At 41.0% G+C, this 16,824-nt stretch overlaps 1 protein-coding gene across 1 annotated transcript in view; it reads right to left on the reverse strand.

The window, feature by feature from the left end:
- The window catches only part of LOC140371857 (FRAS1-related extracellular matrix protein 2-like), a 159,670-nt gene that overhangs the window by 20,009 nt on the left and 122,837 nt on the right, over window positions 1–16,824 (reverse strand). The window contains exons 8-16 of the mRNA XM_072459089.1: window positions 12,764–12,973; window positions 12,175–12,372; window positions 10,855–11,016; window positions 10,316–10,498; window positions 8,728–8,858; window positions 7,553–7,708; window positions 5,715–6,018; window positions 4,309–4,440; window positions 3,143–3,474 (exon numbers count right to left, since the gene is read on the reverse strand). Of these exons, the coding sequence (XP_072315190.1) occupies window positions 3,143–3,474; window positions 4,309–4,440; window positions 5,715–6,018; window positions 7,553–7,708; window positions 8,728–8,858; window positions 10,316–10,498; window positions 10,855–11,016; window positions 12,175–12,372; window positions 12,764–12,973 (1,808 nt within the window). The remainder of the gene's footprint in view (window positions 1–3,142; window positions 3,475–4,308; window positions 4,441–5,714; window positions 6,019–7,552; window positions 7,709–8,727; window positions 8,859–10,315; window positions 10,499–10,854; window positions 11,017–12,174; window positions 12,373–12,763; window positions 12,974–16,824) is intronic.

Consider the following 16,824-nt stretch of genomic DNA (forward strand, 5'->3'; position numbering starts at 1 on the left):
CTCGTGAACAAGACCCCGAGATACTTGAACTCCTCCACTTGGGGGTAACAACATAACTATTCTATAATTACCATGAGGGAACAACATAATTACCTTGAGGGAACAAAATAGTATCTTGAAATAACAAGATAGTAACTTTAAGGAATGAGTTATTCATTTTGAGTTAATTATCACATGCTAAACATTCATGGTTCTGCAGTGTATTATTGGCAGCATTTGAGCCCAGGAGCTTATCTGTTCTAATATCTGAGATCATTATGCACAGCCATGATTATAAGTTTTAGCCACGTTCTCGTGCTTAACGAAAGGTCTGGTGCTGGAAAAACTCTCACGATGAATCTCACTCTGCTTCTGGGCTCAAATGTTGCCAATAATGCACGGCAGAAGCGTGTTGAAGTCCCAGACTGAACAGCAACAGAGAGTTTGTGTTCCAGCTGCACACTAGAGGATTTTCAGCTATTTTAAGATGTGACACAAAGGCCACAGCCATGAGGACATTTTGCATGATTATCTGTCATGAAGCCAAGACACACCCCACATTTGTCGATTTTGAGAACGATTTGTTACATGTGGAGGAGTGCGAGTGTCACGTGGTCGAACTGGCAGTGATGGAAACAAATACAGGAGGATAGGGTGCGATCACCCAAGACAAAACTCAAAGAATATGTGTGGATTAAACCTGTTTACAAAGGCCACAGGAGGGCACTATAAGATAAACAGTAGTAAAAGAATCACATTGACTGCACAAACAGGAGAGCCACAACAAATAATCGCTTGCGAGAATCTCTGCTCTGGCCACGCCCCCTGAACTTCTGGAGAGGCAAATCGTGATGAAAAATGTGTGCAAAATGCTTTAGTAGTGCATGTGATGAGTTAATTAAGAGACATTCCCTCAAGATATCATCTTGTGGCCACTTTTTAATATTGTTTTTCTCTAATGGCATGTGCTGCGCTCCGTATTAAACATTATTACGTTTAAAGGTTTTCTGGAAGAATTTTAGACTATTTTAACAAAACATTTCAAGCTTCTGGATGAAGTAAAATCAACTAAAACATTTTTTTTTTTATCATTATTATTATTATTATTATTATTATTATTTTTTTTTTTTCATGACATACTTCACTTTGGACCCTGTACCATTGAGAGACCCCAAATCCTGGTTCAGTGTGCTGTGTGTGTCCTGCTGCTTCTGAGCCCCAGAGGAGGTGCACATGTGTCTGGAGGAGCAGACTGTTGTTCATTACACAAGGTTAACCTGGCTCTGCAAACTCTAATGACTCACCCAGGGAGAGTGTTCTCAGGAGGTGAACCAGCTTTGAGCTTGTTTGTTTGTCTACCAATAATTAATTAGAGCAGAGGAACCGAGACGGCTTCTGAGCACACTGATGTGATTGATCGAGAGATGAGTATTTCATATTGATCCATTTTAGGCCCTGTCCCAAGAATGAAATCCCAATAAGGACAAGAGTTTTCTTTGCATTGGCATCAGATCAATTTAAGAACACTAGTGCTAGTATTATGATTTGTTGGTAAGTAACTCATAGTACAAATAATTGGCACTAGTAGCATGACATGTTACAAACTGAGATACATTTCCCTACTATCCAAAGTAGATTAGCTCTGCAGTTGAAATGATGGCCACATTCTTGTCTTTTTAAAGGTGGTCAAGGCTTTTAGACACATTCCCTCTCCTCTTTTATGTCTGCAGATGACAGAAGGGGTCAGAGGTCACAGAGGTTTAAAGGTAGGTCTACTTATTTGTCTGTAAGAGGATATGGAGAATCAGTCCAAGCACCTTGGACAAATTGTAAGCTAGGATTCTTCTGATTATTGCTAATCGTATGGGGCTGTTGGTTTATTTGCACTGACAAGCAGTTTGCTCAAAGTGTCACAGTAATTAGTCAAAAAAAAGCCTATTTTCTTCTGTTTTAGTTCTTTTAAAATGGCCTGCAAGTTTGTCCATAGTCCATTACTTCAATTTCCTATTCACCTTATTCCGGAAAATGTGATTTATCTACCTGAAGTCTAAGGGATCTTCTCAAAATAGGTTGAAGCTTTAAAAGACACTTTTTTTTCCGTCTCTCTCTGGACCCCCTCCCCCCCTCAAAAGAGTAAAAAAATAAATGTCTGGCTTCACATAAAATGTTACGCGTTGATAAAACGATAGTAGCTTGATAGACCCTGCTCAGCTCTAGTGAACATCCCTGAACATCCTTTGATGTGTTTATCAGTAGAAGTTATGAACTCTCCAAATAATGTCACCTGTCGCCCATGTTTGTTCAATCCACATGGTCCACGGTCCCTAGGGGCCCTACGGCACATCCCATTCAACAGTGAGAAACTAATGTAATTGTCAAAGTGTGTGTGTGTGTGTGTCTGTGTGTCTGTGTGTGTGTGTGTGTGTGTCAATTGTTTAGACCTTGGACATGTCAGAATGACAGAAGCAGAACACGCGCTTTCGTCTCAGTGAGAATCTCACGTCTTCTGTGATTGGCTGAAACCTCATGCGGGTTTGTTTTGTTTCCTTCTTCCGGTCAGTGCGTAGCACGCTACTAGAGCCAAATCTCTTGATCATTTGCTGCACAGCGTCTTGCACCCGCCGCCTAATGTTGGCCTAATGCTCGTTGATGATAGGGTTTTTTAGCATTTCAAAACAATTACTGCCACAACGATGTATTGAAGCTTCAAAGCAACAAAAAGACGAAAAACATTAAGTCTTTTCAGCTTCAACCCATTTTGAGATGATCCCTAAGTGGACTAGGTCAGAATCGGGTCAAAACCTGGCCTTTAGCCCTAGTCAGACTAGGTTAGTTTTACCCATGGGCCTTGGGGTTAATTGCAATAATTAACTTCCAAATCATCCAAATCCAAATAAAATAAATAAAATAAACAAAATAAATAAAATAAATAAAATAAATAAAATAAATAAAATAAATAAAATAAATAAAATAAATAAAATAAATACAATAAATAAAATAAATTAATACAATTAATTAATACAACAAATTAACAATAGATAAAAACAAATACATTGTGGATGCTCACAAAAAAATGCAGACGTCGTTGGGTAATTAAAAGAAAAGGTAAAGCGAATCCTGTCCGAACAGGGTCTAAGATGAGTTCCGACCTGGTTCGACTCACCTGTCCGTCAGTGGAAATGGTTCCTCCGCAGTCGCTCAGCAACTCGGACATGTCGTAGTAGCTGCTGAACTCCCACAGACACGCCTCCAGGTTCAGGTTCCTGTAGAACCTGAGCGCACCGGCCCCCCGCAGTCCCGCGCTGTACTGATAGGGGGCGGTCTCTCCCATCACCTCCGGGTTCTTGGTGGCCGGGGTGAGGAAGCCGTGGCGGGTGGTGATCTCTGTGTGGTCCAGCAGGTTGGAGCAGCGGTGGTTCCCCACACGAGTGCCGTCCGGGCTCAGGGTCAGCTCGAAGTTGGACAGAGAGCGGGTGGACACTACAGGCAGCATTCCTGACCGCACAGACGGGGAAAGGAGGAATAAGAAAACACCACTTTACTGACGGTGGTTACCAATGGGTACCTGCTTGGACATTATTTTTGTATCAGGGTTTAAAGTTTTTAACTGTAAACTTGTATTTGGTAAGAAATCATTTGAACTAAGGACTTATGAACTAAAAACACAATGGAGAAAATGAATTGACTTCTGGTTTACTGTCAATCATTCTGGCTTCATCAGCTTTTTCTGCATTTATTGAACTTAACGCCTCTTTATGTAATGCATTGGGTTTGTGTCTGATCCTAAAATATAACACCCAGACAGTAATTGGTAGTAAGGCTTGTTAAAACTGTCTGCAAGTACGCTAAACTTTATTAGCATAGTCACGCACTAATATGCAAACTAGCATTAGCTAACTGCTAACTACATGAATCAAACAGCCCAGTCTGGAGTTATTTCTGTAAGTCCTGACCACAGTTATACATTTCTGGACAAACGGGGTCTTTGGGGATGAAGTCTGAAGTTTGTCACGTCATGAATTAAGAGCATTTATATCAGCTCCAAACTAGACTGTTAGCACGCTAGCTGTTGCTAACAGTAAATTGCGGTGAATTATTGGGATGTTTGAAATATGAGGAATAATGTTGGACTTGAGCAAAATAAACAACTTCTGTTTTTCATGTTTTAAGACAATAAACATCAAATAGTCTTTTTTTAAATCTTACACAGATTATTTAAACTGCAATCACAATGTTGGGTTTCCACATAGTAAAAGTATATTCTTGCTGATTTCTGAACAGCTCTGAGTTGGATCTGACTCTTGTTTTAGAGCGTAGCGTGCTCCTCACCATCGATGTGTGGCATGGTGACGGTGAGCTTGATGAGGTTGGGGTGCTCTGGGTCCTCTGCCCCGGTGTACCTGAGGCGGGCAGAGAAGGGTTCTGCGCCCACTGCTCCTGACACGCGTGACTGGCACATCCCTGGCACACAGCAGAGAATGGTACGAGTGTAGAAGAGGGATTGTTTGATTATTTGCATTGTCATTGTCCTTTAAACATGCTCATAAAAGACCTAAAAACATTTGAAACGTAGTGTCTTTTGAGGTGTAAAGGGAGAGGACTTACTAAACAGGATTCATCAAACAAGTGTGAATGCATGATCAACTGTGTTTTTGATGAGGGGAAAAGTCCAATTTTGTATAATAGGTGTTCTTTAAAAATGATCTGAGCAAAAACCCTAACCCCATTTGACTTTTATGTTAAAACCCATTATTTACAACAAACTAATAATCTGTTGTTTTGTTTTTACTTTTCAAGCTTTAGTAAATTGAACTATTGCATACTAAATATATAATGAGACGAGTGAGCAAAGTGACGGAGCATATGGCAGACATGTTCCACTGCCAAAACTAAAACTTTAGCTAAACATTTGCAGTCTCCATCTGTTCCCTGTGCTGGAGTTTGGACACAAACTGGAGTAACGGCAGGTGAAAAGGAAAATAATGTTAGATTTAGATCTGGATTGAGCCCAATTCAAATGTTTTGCTTTATTTTCTTGACATATTACAATACAACACTTTTTTTTTGCTTCTACTTTCTGAGTTATACCTTGAATAAATTAGATATGAACAAATCTTTTGGTGCAATACGTCAGTCTTAGTTAAAAGTCTAAAGTTTGGTGTGTGTTGGAGCTACTTTAAAGGCTGATCTTTGTCTCTGTGTGAGGAAAATGCACTTGGAGAAAAACACCTGTGACGTTACAATGTCACAGAGAAATCTATGGATTAAATAAATATTAGAACATCTTTAGGTACAGATTGGACAATTTTGTTGTTTCCATGTGAAAGCTTTTATGAGAGAGTTTTACTTGTAGTGTCCCGCCTTAACAAAGAAACAGTGGGCGTTAAAAAGAGTATTTATTGATCAAACTTAATTTATAAAGGGCTTTTTATAAAAATATTGTAACAGAAAGGGCTTTAAATGCTGTTGTTATTTTTGTAATGATAGAAAAGGCTTCAAAGGAGCTCATCTGGACAGTGTTTAAGAAATCAACACGTTTCAACTTCCATCTGAAAGGCATTAAACTGAAAATGACTTTAGTTCAGTATAGTGAGCTAAATAAATAGAATAAAATAAAATAAATAAATAAAATGAAATAAATAAAATTGTTTTTAGTCTTTAGTTCAGTATAGTGAGCTTGCGAGAGGTGACCAATAAGAAAAAGGTTTTAAATGACTAATGCCAGCCCTCCTCACCTTCCTCCAGGCTGATGGAGACTACAGCGCTGCTCAGCTCCAGACCCTCCTCCCCGTCTGCGTTCACTGCCCGGGCCGCACACTGCACCCTGGAGCCCGCCTGGAAGTACACCGAGTCCAGGGTGATGAGCTTGGACGAGGTGAAGAAGGTGTTGAAGTCCACCTCCCTCATGGGGCTGGTGACGCCGTCCGGGCCTGTGGGGGCGCTCACGAGCCAGCGGTAGCGAGTCAGAGTGTTGTTGATGCTCTCGCTCCTGCAGATGGAGCCCGTTTTGTCGAAATCGGGGTATTTGGGGTTACAGGCCTGGACAGAGTGACATGTAGAAGTAGTCAGTAGAAAGTACATTGATAATTGCAATTCTTAAAAAAAGTAAACACACACAGCACTGACTTTATTTTGATCAGAGTACTTATAATGAAGGGTTTTACGCTTTGGTGCTCTGATATTTGGACAGTTAAATTACTCTATTATGTCACTGAAATACAGATGAGAGAAAAGTATATTGGACTCATTCACTTAATTGTGGTAGCAAAAAAACGAATGGAAATAAAACGCAGGATTATCTGCACACAGAAGAAATAGTTTTTTGGTCTTAAATGCAGACTTGAGCAGAAACTGGGGCCAGACTATGCAATCCGCAAGAATCCACAACGATTTAAAAAAAGACAAACTCTCAATATTTCTGTAATATCAACAGAATCTTACAAAAGCCACAACAAAAGTAATAGTTGACATATTAGCAGTTATTTCCAGAAAGAACACATACTGCCGTTGTGTCCTTGGGCAAGACACTTCACCTAATCTGTGTGTGACGGTGGTGTGTGAGTGAGCCACACTACGGTCAGTTTGCCCCACTTAGACTTTGACAAGCTTTATTGATCCAGGAGATGTACATATTCCTCCAGCAGGTGTAGAGTGAATGAATAATGCATGAATACTAATGCATAAACTGTGAATATTTTGTAGAATTTAATTAAAGTTGAATTGGAGCTGTTGTCACTCAACAGCTGCTTGTGCAGACGCTGAGACACTGCCACATACATATCTGATTAAATATACCATGCTCTTCTGGGAGGAGGAATTCAAAGATGAGACAAATCTAAACCTGTAATAAATACAGGAAAATATGAGTTTTAGCCATTTTGTTTTGTTTCATTATATGTTGCTAAGTCTGGATTGATTTTTGTTGACTTTTGTTTATTTTGAATTCCACATTGCACAATCTGGACACATACAGGAAACATCTGATGGTAGTTTGTCATTTTGAAGGGTTGAAAATCAAGCAATTGACTTGATGTTTTATATAAGACTCTTGTCCTCAGCAGACATGGTAACCAGCCCTGGGTCCAACACTTTTCTCCATATTAAGAGCAAAGTTCAGTCCCAGAAGCTCTCGTCTGTTAAGTGCGAGTCACATTTGTTATAAAGCTTCTTAAACTATGGCCGAGGGTCCAAAGTGTGAAATTCTTATACAGTATATTGCAGGCCTAAGGGTGAAAGTAAAATAATATAATTGAGAAGATATGCACATAAAGCCTATTATAACAAAGCCAACTGGGAAGGAAAGTTCACTTGTTTTGTTCCAAGTTTCCTGGCAGAGGACCCCCAGACCCCCACAACCATTTATACTGCGTAAAGTTAGAGCCCAAGTTCAAATTGTGCTCAGGGCCCCATAAACACTTAATCCGGGCATGAAACTACAAGGTTGGGAGGTTTTATTCATATTTAGATGGCAGGCCGGGCTACCTCACTTTATCATTTGATTTAATTGCAACCGTTTGTTCTGACTGTCCACTGCAGTGGCATCAACATAAAGAGAAGGCTCCTGGGATCGTACAGTGACACAGATGACCGGGTAGCCAGCAGGAGGGCTCTGGACCCTGGAGCGCTCTGCATGGTCGTACTGGAGCAGGGACACCACTCTGGGCACGGAGGGGAAGGTCACGTCCGCCATGCTGTTGGTCTCCTCGATGTAGATGATGGCTTTACTCAACTGTGCAGGCAGAAGAAACAGAATGTAAAATACAAGCGCAATGACAAATGAACAAAGAATGTCTATTACTATATGATGCTTTAGTGGAGGAACATATTCATTCATCAATCAGGACCAAATATCTGCACTGACACTAGATTCTATGATAGTATATTTGCAAAAAATATCTATATGAGCTAGATTCAATTAAAGAGGCATGATGTAACAAGGACATCTCAATAAGAGAAGCAGAAGGTGGACACTCCCCTAGAACAGTTACAGTGTGGACCTTTAAAATGGCTACTTGACATCTCTTTAAATGGCTTTCTAAATAAGGGTTTCTTCCTCAAAAGTTTAACTCGACAGTGCACAATAATATAGTATTACAAATAATATATAAAAAAATAAAATACAGTATAAAGTACACATAGTTTTGGAATGAAGTTTGTATTTTTATCAACTTGACAAAAATGTCTAGAATGAGTCACTTGGTCAGAGATGGCTATTAAAGGTGTTGGCAAAAAGATAAGTATATATTACACAGAATGTCTGAATACTTAAAATCTAAAGAGATATACAGTAAGAAGTTTAACGCGGTAATCCAAAGAGTGTCCTGTGGTGTGACATAAAAACACAGTTCATCTGTTATTTACGCTCCAGGACGAGTTCTGAATCAGGGTTTAAGCCAAAGATCAAAATAAATAATCATTATATTTATTATATTCTTATTAAAAACATGCTTCAGTTTGATGTCCTGCAATGTGAGAGCTTTATTTCTTAAGAAAAATACAGTTCTAATATGTTAAAAACTTTACGATGAGACAGTTACATATTACATTATTAAACACGATTGACATTGTTAACTTAACACATCGAACATAAAAATATATATGTAAATAATAATGTAATGTTTGAACATAAAAATATATACATAATGAATTATATCATGTTTGCCAAAACCTTCCTTCCATAAAATGATTTACATCACAGGACAGAAAGAAAGCCGTCAAATAGCCAAATATAAATGTATAAAACGTCACCTTTGTCTCCGCGACCATGTTCTCGTCCGGCCTCAGGTGCACAGTGAAGGCTTCTCTCATCTCTCGAACTCCGTCGTACAGAACCTCCACCTCCACATAATGCACCGCCTCTCCAGCTTTGAAGACTATTTCTACACAAGACAATACACAATTCCACACACGTGCATTAAGCCTTTCATTATCCACATTACAATGCACGCATTTACAAAGAAAAATACAAATCTGCACAAAGATCCATCCCTCATTATACTTTAGTGTGAAGTGTGTGAAGTAATTACAGTCTGTTTCTCTGTTCACAAAGAAACAAGAATCCTGCGAAACAAAAGACATAACAGGCTGACTTTAATTTGTCTATTAAAATACATATTATGCAAGTGGTACACAGTATATTGTTTACATCTTTTTTAAAATTTGTTTAAATTTGTGATTTCTCTTAATCTGAGGCTACGGCTGTTTATATTGGTGTAGAAATTGTATTAGCTAATTGAACATAGACAAAATTATTTGTATTGGTTTTTGTTGTGGCTGAGGGAGAATAAACAGAACCCTCAGTTCAACTTTTGTTTTTGTTAACAACAGTATGGACTTGGGTGAGGTTTCAATCGGCTGCTCTCTGGTTGGAGGGTAAATGATTAAAAACAGTCTGGATGTGGATCTAGAGAAGGCGTTTGACCGTGTCCCTCATGGCTTGCCCTCTCCGGGTGGGTGGGGAGTCTTTGCCCCAAGTGGAGGAGTTCAAGTATCTCGGGGTCTTGTTCACGAGTGAGGGAAGGATGGAACGTGCAGCGGCTGCAGTGATGCAGTCGCTGCATCGACTGTTGTGGTGAAGAAGCAGCTGAGTCGAAAGGCAAAGCTCCCGATTTACCGCTCAATCTAGATTCCTACCCTCACCTATGGTCATGAGCTTTGGGTAATGACTGAAAGGACAAGAAATGACTTTCCTCCGCAGGGTGGCTGGGCGCTCCCTTAGAGATAGGGTGAGGAGCTAAGTCACACGGGAGGAGCTCGGAGTAGAGCCGCTGCTGAATGGATGGATGGATGGTGGTAAATAAAGATATATATTTAATTTGTCTTCATTTGAATTATAGTTGAGACTTATCATCTGCAGATTAAGAGGGGCCTCCTGGACTGACCAAAGACATAATTATGAGTGAATGATTTGAATACTGCCAAGGGAGTTTTATTTGATCAAAATAAATGTCTGAAGAAAGAACATTGAGCACTTTTCCTTGCCGGCTGATGCTTGGGTAAGAGTAGGAACATAAAGGCCAACGCGCTCTAGAGCTCAAGCCTACTGCTAATTACAGTGAAAAAGAGTGTAAGTCTGTGTGCGGAAAGGAAAGGCACAGAGAGAAGCAGGAGAAGAAGTGGTGCTTTATCTGCCTCCAGCCGCTCTTGTCCCTCTCCTCAAACTTTACAGCAGTGCTCCTGTTGGTCGTAGAGCAAAGACCTGTCTGGACTCTCTACAGAATTGCCATCAAGTGCTTCCAACACATGCTTTGGGCACTTGAGCACATGCTTATAGAAAACACTGGAGCACGTCAAAGCCTCTGTGTGTTGGCCTCTGTGTCCTCTCTGAAGCCCTTACCCTGTGAGACAGGGTGGTAGTCCTCTCCTGACGTGGCCGAGCCGTCCTTGGTGTGCACCCTGACCACAGACACTTTGGAGGTGTCCCCCAGGCGCTGCACTGGGACCTTCACCACAGACACCTGACCACTCTCCCGGGGCTCGCTCACACTGAACTTAGTCTCTCCAAAACGGATAATAGACTCTGGGGACAACAGACAACATACATTTATTAGAGCAGTGTCAAAAGAAAAATACATGTGATATTTGATAATTATGTTAAATCTAGCAACAATATATTTTTTAAATACTTCCATCTATTTAGAATGACACTGTTACACTGTAGTAGTTTTGCCCACTTTACATTTTGTAAAAGAAGACGTCAAATATATCCAACTCAAATATATACATTTATTCATAACATTGAAATTCCTGATTGATATTCTTAATTCAAGTTACTATAACAAATGTACACTTTTTGTGGCCATTTTGCAGTGTATGATGCAGCCCTAAACATCATCATAATCCTCCAAACTGCAGACGAGGGGACAAGTTCCTTACTGTCTGAATCATCTTTGATCTTGATGAGAGTTTCGTTCTGTTTGCCCACAGACGCCCCAAAGGGAGCGCTCCTGGCACTGCCCAGCACCAGCCTCAGCTCCTCCTCCTCCTCGTACTCTGTGTCATCCACAATCTCCAGCACACAGGGTTTCTCACGCTCACCTGCAGGGGCACAAGTACATGATTATATTAGTTTGACTGTTATCATATAGGTGAAGAAGTACAAGGAAAAATGGGATGTGATCTGTGGAATCAGACTAAAAGGACACATAATGTGCTGTTATTGTCCTTTAAACATGCTCTTGTACCTTTGCTTTGGCCTCAACTGTTTTAGAACTTAAAATATAGATGCATTGTCAGGCTTAGGATTTGCAATGGAGCACCCCACGCACAGATTGAAAAGTCCATTTGCTCACAAAAAAAGACATCCACACAAATCTGATGGACGACAATGTGCAAAGAAGTCCTCAGAGTCCTGTTCTCCGCACATGCACAGTAGAGTTGTTGTCGCATGAGCAGTGGAGTTGTTGTCGTGGCCTTTCATTGTGTAAAATTGCAGATATCGAGAGTGTTGTTTTCGCGTTTTTGGTTTGTTTCTGTCTCTGTTCCACCGTGAATGAATTGTACTGCTCCTTTCTCCCACAAACAGCCAAAATCAGTCACAATTTCGTCTGCCATTGTTGAGGAGCAAGGAAAAAGTGGCGCTTCTTGGGGAATTCCACGGGGAATACCGGAAATGTGAGGGGAAATACGTACGTACATACGTCACTGGAGCGTCAGCTCTGATTGGCTGCTGCTGCGGCTGCTACGCTTCTGCTGCAGAGACCTCAACATATCTGAACGCGTCGCGTAAGCCGCATTGGCCGCCTCGGCCGGCTCATACGCGCGCTCAAAGCGTCGAGAGCGTAAGAAAACGCACCAATCGCGCCGCAAAAACGAAGAAATCGCGCCGCGGAGAACGCACTACGTGCTCAACGCGCGTTTACTATAGACTTTGAATGTAAACTGGACGCTTCGGCTGCGGCGGTGTGGAAGCCGCTTTAGAGTGTAGAGTTTAGAGAGTAGAGAGTAGAGAGTAGAGTTTAGAGAGTAGAGAGTAGAGAGTAGAGTTTAGAGAGTAGAGAGTAGAGAGTAGAGAGTAGAGAGTAGAGGGTAGAGGGTAGAGAGTAGAGGGTAGAAGGTATAGGGTAGAGTGGTAGAGGGGTGGAGGGTAGACGGTAGAAGGTATAGGGTAGAGTGGTAGAGGGGTGGAGGGTAGAGGGTAGAGGGTAGAGGGTAGAGGGTAGAGGGTAGTGTGCAGTGTAGAGTGTAGTTCCAGACCTGGGAGGAAGGTGATGATGGAGGCGTCAGTGTTGGGTCTCTCCGTAAAGTCCATCATGACCTGAGCTGAGCCCTGTCGGCTGTAGCAGCGCACACTGGACCTGTGGCTGATATCTCCGCTGCGGTACACGGAGGCCGACACCTGGCCTGCGCTCTCTGAGGCCGTGTACACCGCCTCACGGAACTGCATCTGAGGCACTGCACGGACGGACAATCAGCAATATGGATTATCACAAAACACATGTGAAATCTTATCTTGTGCAAGCCAACTACAATTCTGCCTGTGGGGTTTGAAGTAAAGTGAAATGCTGCTCCCTAAACAAGAAATAATCCAAAACCTCACTGTTCCATTGGTAAAAAGTTATAAAAATGGTATCAATAAGTGGGAAAAGTCATGAGATTGAAACCTATCCATGGGTTTCAACCTTTAACTTTACTGGATCCACAATCATTCAGTATTTGAGGACATGTGCCACATACTGTACTTTCATTATTAGTTCCTTTTTTCAACATGTTATTAAAATGTAAACTGCGAATGACTCTCCCAAACCCTCTCCAGCAGCAGCATGTTGGCATTTCTCCCACTCACAGTCGGAGATGGAGTCGTTGATGGTGACGGTGGACTTGCTGGGCTGGCCCAGGATGCCGTTCATGGGCATCCTCAGCACCAGCTCAAACCTCTCCGGCCCCTCGAGCACCGGCTGGCCCAGGTCATCCAGGACGGCCACGCGGACCCTCTGCATCATCAGCCCCGGAGCAAAGTCCATATTACGGCTGATCCCCACGTAGTCCACTCCAGCTGCGCACACGTGAGATAAACAGGAGTGACGCTGAATGAATGAACTAACAACAGTCGTCAAAGCTTTTTTTTGCTTTATCAACTCGTCAAATTATTATTTCTACAGAACTTTGAGACATGACATTTGGTAACTTAAGGCTTTAGGATGGAGAATATTTATGAATAAAGTGAACTACTGTTGATGAAAATCTGAAATAGTTTATTTATTTTTACATTTTGATTTAATAATACCAGTCTTTGTAATAAAAAGTATTTTCGTATGTGTGTTAGACTGCATAGTCCAAATAACCATTGTGATAATCTAAATATGAATTATTATTTGTTTACTGTCAACTAGTCACGATTAGTCACGATTAGTCACGATTAGTCACTTAATCCAAAAATGTTTGGTCAATTAAAATGTTTTTGTCAAAGTCATATTTTTTCTGAATAAAACTAAATTAAAAAAAAAATCCTAAAGACTAAAAGTAGGGTGTTGAGTAATAAAACAAACACAAATACATTTCGGGGTCTGTCCACTAGGGTTATTCTTGGTCGATGTCTTAGTTTGGTCACGACCCTCAAAGGTCTCGTCTTGTCTTGGTCTTGACACTCAGCGGTCTTGGTCTTGTCCCGGTCTCGGCACCCAGTGGTCTCGGGACCCTCTACAGGTCTACATCACAATCTTTCATGATCTAACATCAGAGTGAATAAATATCAAATCTAAACTCAAACAACAAACTCATCTATCTCCATGAAGACAAGAAAGGCCTGATGAGTCCAAAATGACATCTCTCTGTAATTTCATACAGATGGACATCAGTCTGGTCACTGTTGTCATCTCTGTGATTTCAGATGGGTGTAATTGACAGGTGGATTAGCCAATCAGGGACAAGCATGGTACAAACGTGTCAAAAACAAAAAACGCTGCTTAAAAGGCAAAAAGAAAGACTACAATAGCACGGGGACTGAAAAACAGTGAGAGAAGTTCAATTGAATGTTGCACTGTTCTGTGACCAGACTCACTCTTTGTGAAGAACTGTGTATTATGGATCCCTTCTAACAGCTTTTTAAAGGATTAAATTTGTAGTTAAGATTTTTTCTTTTTGTGAAAAAATGTATTTGTTGTTTACTTGGTTTAAATTATTTCGCTTGTGATTTAACTTGTTCTTCTTACAAACACATTATTCTAAATTAATATACCTAAATAACTCTTAATCACTAAACACGTGGCAAAATGATAAAGGTAACGGAACAATCCAGTTACTACACAGTGCACGTTAGCTCGCTCGCCTCTGTTCATGCATGTTTCATTTATGACTGCACTGTACGACCGCAGCAGATGAAAGGACGGGCCCAAATTTCTCTTTCCATCACATGTTTAATCAAGATGGTTTCTGAAAGAAGATGTGGACTGGGCTCACACAGCATAGCAGGTTGTTTCGTTTGCCATTCTTTGAAGATACTCCCTTTTCACACTTGGCCACCGGGTCTCTACCTGTACTTATGACCCAGATACAAGGAAGAGTGGTTTGCAGAGTGCTGTGCAATTTTGTATAAGAAAGAATGAAGGTTTATCAAATGTAAAGAACATGTCTAGGGCCGTGCGAAGATTTTGTTGTTTATTTTTCTGTTTCAAAATTGTACGAGGACGATTTGAGAAAATATGAAAAAAAATCAGATCAGATCACTGCCTGCTTTGGTAGCTATGCTAGTACATGTTCATTTTCTACAATATATTTGTTCACAATCAGGATTAGGTTTAGGAACAGGAGACTTAGTCAAAGTTAGGGCTTTGGGAAAGGTTTGCTAACTGGGTGTTGGCAGAACTGCGTTGTGAAAAACAAAAAACAAAGACGCTATCTTATTGCAGTGGCTCTCTTAAGCCTGGTGTCCAGTGTACACGAAAAAAAGATCTATGGATGTCACACTAGAAGAGGTGTACACGGTCACATGGTGGGATGGTTCACACATACCTCATGGCTACTTGGTCACATGTCTGTGTTTACTGTTGGTCACATGTCTGTGTTTGCTGTTGGTCACATGTCTGTGTTTGCTGTTGGTCACATGTCTGTGTTTGCTGTTGGTCACATGTCTGTGTTTACTGTTGGTCACATGTCTGTGTTTGCTGTTGGTCACATGTCTGTGTTTGCTGTTGGTCACATGTCTGTGTTTGCTGTTGGTCACATGTCTGTGTTTGCTGTTGGTCACATGTCTGTGTTTACTGTTGGTCACATGTCTGTGTTTACTGTTGGTCACATGTTTGTGTTTACTGTTGGTCACATGTCTGTGTTTACTGTTGGTCACATGTCTGTGTTTACTGTTGGTCACATGTTTGTGTTTACTGTTGGTCACATGTCTGTGTTTACTGTTGGTCACATGTCTGTGTTTACTTTGGTCACATGTTTGTGTTTACTGTTAGTCACATGTCTGTGTTTACTGTTGGTCACATGTTTGTGTTTACTGTTGGTCACATGTCTTGTGTTTACTGTTGGTCACATGTCTGTGTTTACTGTTGGTCACATGTCTGTGTTTACTGTTGGTCACATGTCTTGTGTTTACTGTTGGTCACATGTTTGTGTTTACTGTTGGTCACATGTCTGTGTTTACTGTTGGTCACATGTCTGTGTTTACTGTTGGTCACATGTCTGTGTTTACTGTTGGTCACATGTTTGTGTGTACTGTTGGTCACATGTTTGTATGTACTGTTGATCACATGTTTGTGTTTACTGTTGGTCACATGTCTGTGTTTACTGTTGGTCACATGTCTTGTGTTTACTGTTGGTCACATGTCTGTGTTTACTGTTGGTCACATGTCTTGTGTTTACTGTTGGTCACATGTCTGTGTTTACTGTTAGTCACATGTCTGTGTTTACTGTTGGTCTCATGTCTGTGTTTACTGTTGGTCACATGTTTGTGCTTACTGTTGGTCACATGTCTGTGTTTACTGTTGGTCACATGTCTGTGTTTACTGTTGGTCACATGTTTGTGTTTACTGTTGGTCACATGTCTGTGTTTACTGTTGGTCACATGTTTGTGTTTACTGTTGGTCACATGTCTGTGTTTACTGTTGGTCACATGTCTGTGTTTACTGTTGGTCACATGTCTGTGTTTACTGTTGGTCACATGTCTGTGTTTACTGTTGGTCACATGTCTGTGTTTACGTTGGTCACATGTTTGTGTTTACTGTTGGTCACATGTCTGTGTTTACTGTTGGTCACATGTCTGTGTTTACCGTTGGTCACATGTTTGACAGAGATTGTTGATCAGCTTCTGCTTGATAAATCACAGCACATCTTTGGTCGCACGATGGTTCTGTTTCATTTTTGTTCCTGTTTGACTGTGAGAGCGGCGACCAAGGCCGTCTCTAGGGAGTGGCTGTGTCCCCCAAGCTGCCCACCCCACTCAGAGGGGCTGAGGCAGTTTTAAGCCTTTTAATTTTGCACCTATCTATAACAAAATATTGTAAACAGGTAAGGCTTGAAAATCACATACCATCATGGCTAAATCATATCTCGACTTCTTGCCGAATTGTAATTTTTTCTTTTTAATAACCTTTTTCTCCCTAGCGTGAAGAGTCTTTGAGTTTGTAATACATTCTGAAAACATACTATATATTCGATAGCATTTTTTATATGACCTAGACCTATTTGACCCACATGTGAAGAACGAGCCTTGCATCTGGCTGCATACGATTTTCTATTTTCAAAGTTCTAGGGACAAAAAAGCGATAGATTGGCGATGCGGATCAGTATGCGGTGGAGGAGCGCCTGGGGGCAGGAGATAATAGTAGCTGTAAGAGAGGCTGTAGGCTTGGCTTTGGGTTGAGGTCCAGAGAGAGCACAGACCGGCAGAACTGTGGCTCTGAATGC

The sequence above is a fragment of the Eucyclogobius newberryi genome, unplaced genomic scaffold (assembly GCF_026437365.1).
Source record: "Eucyclogobius newberryi isolate DKJ021-1_F unplaced genomic scaffold, fEucNew1.0.hap1 SCAF_10, whole genome shotgun sequence".
Lineage (NCBI taxonomy): Eukaryota > Metazoa > Chordata > Actinopteri > Gobiiformes > Gobiidae > Eucyclogobius > Eucyclogobius newberryi.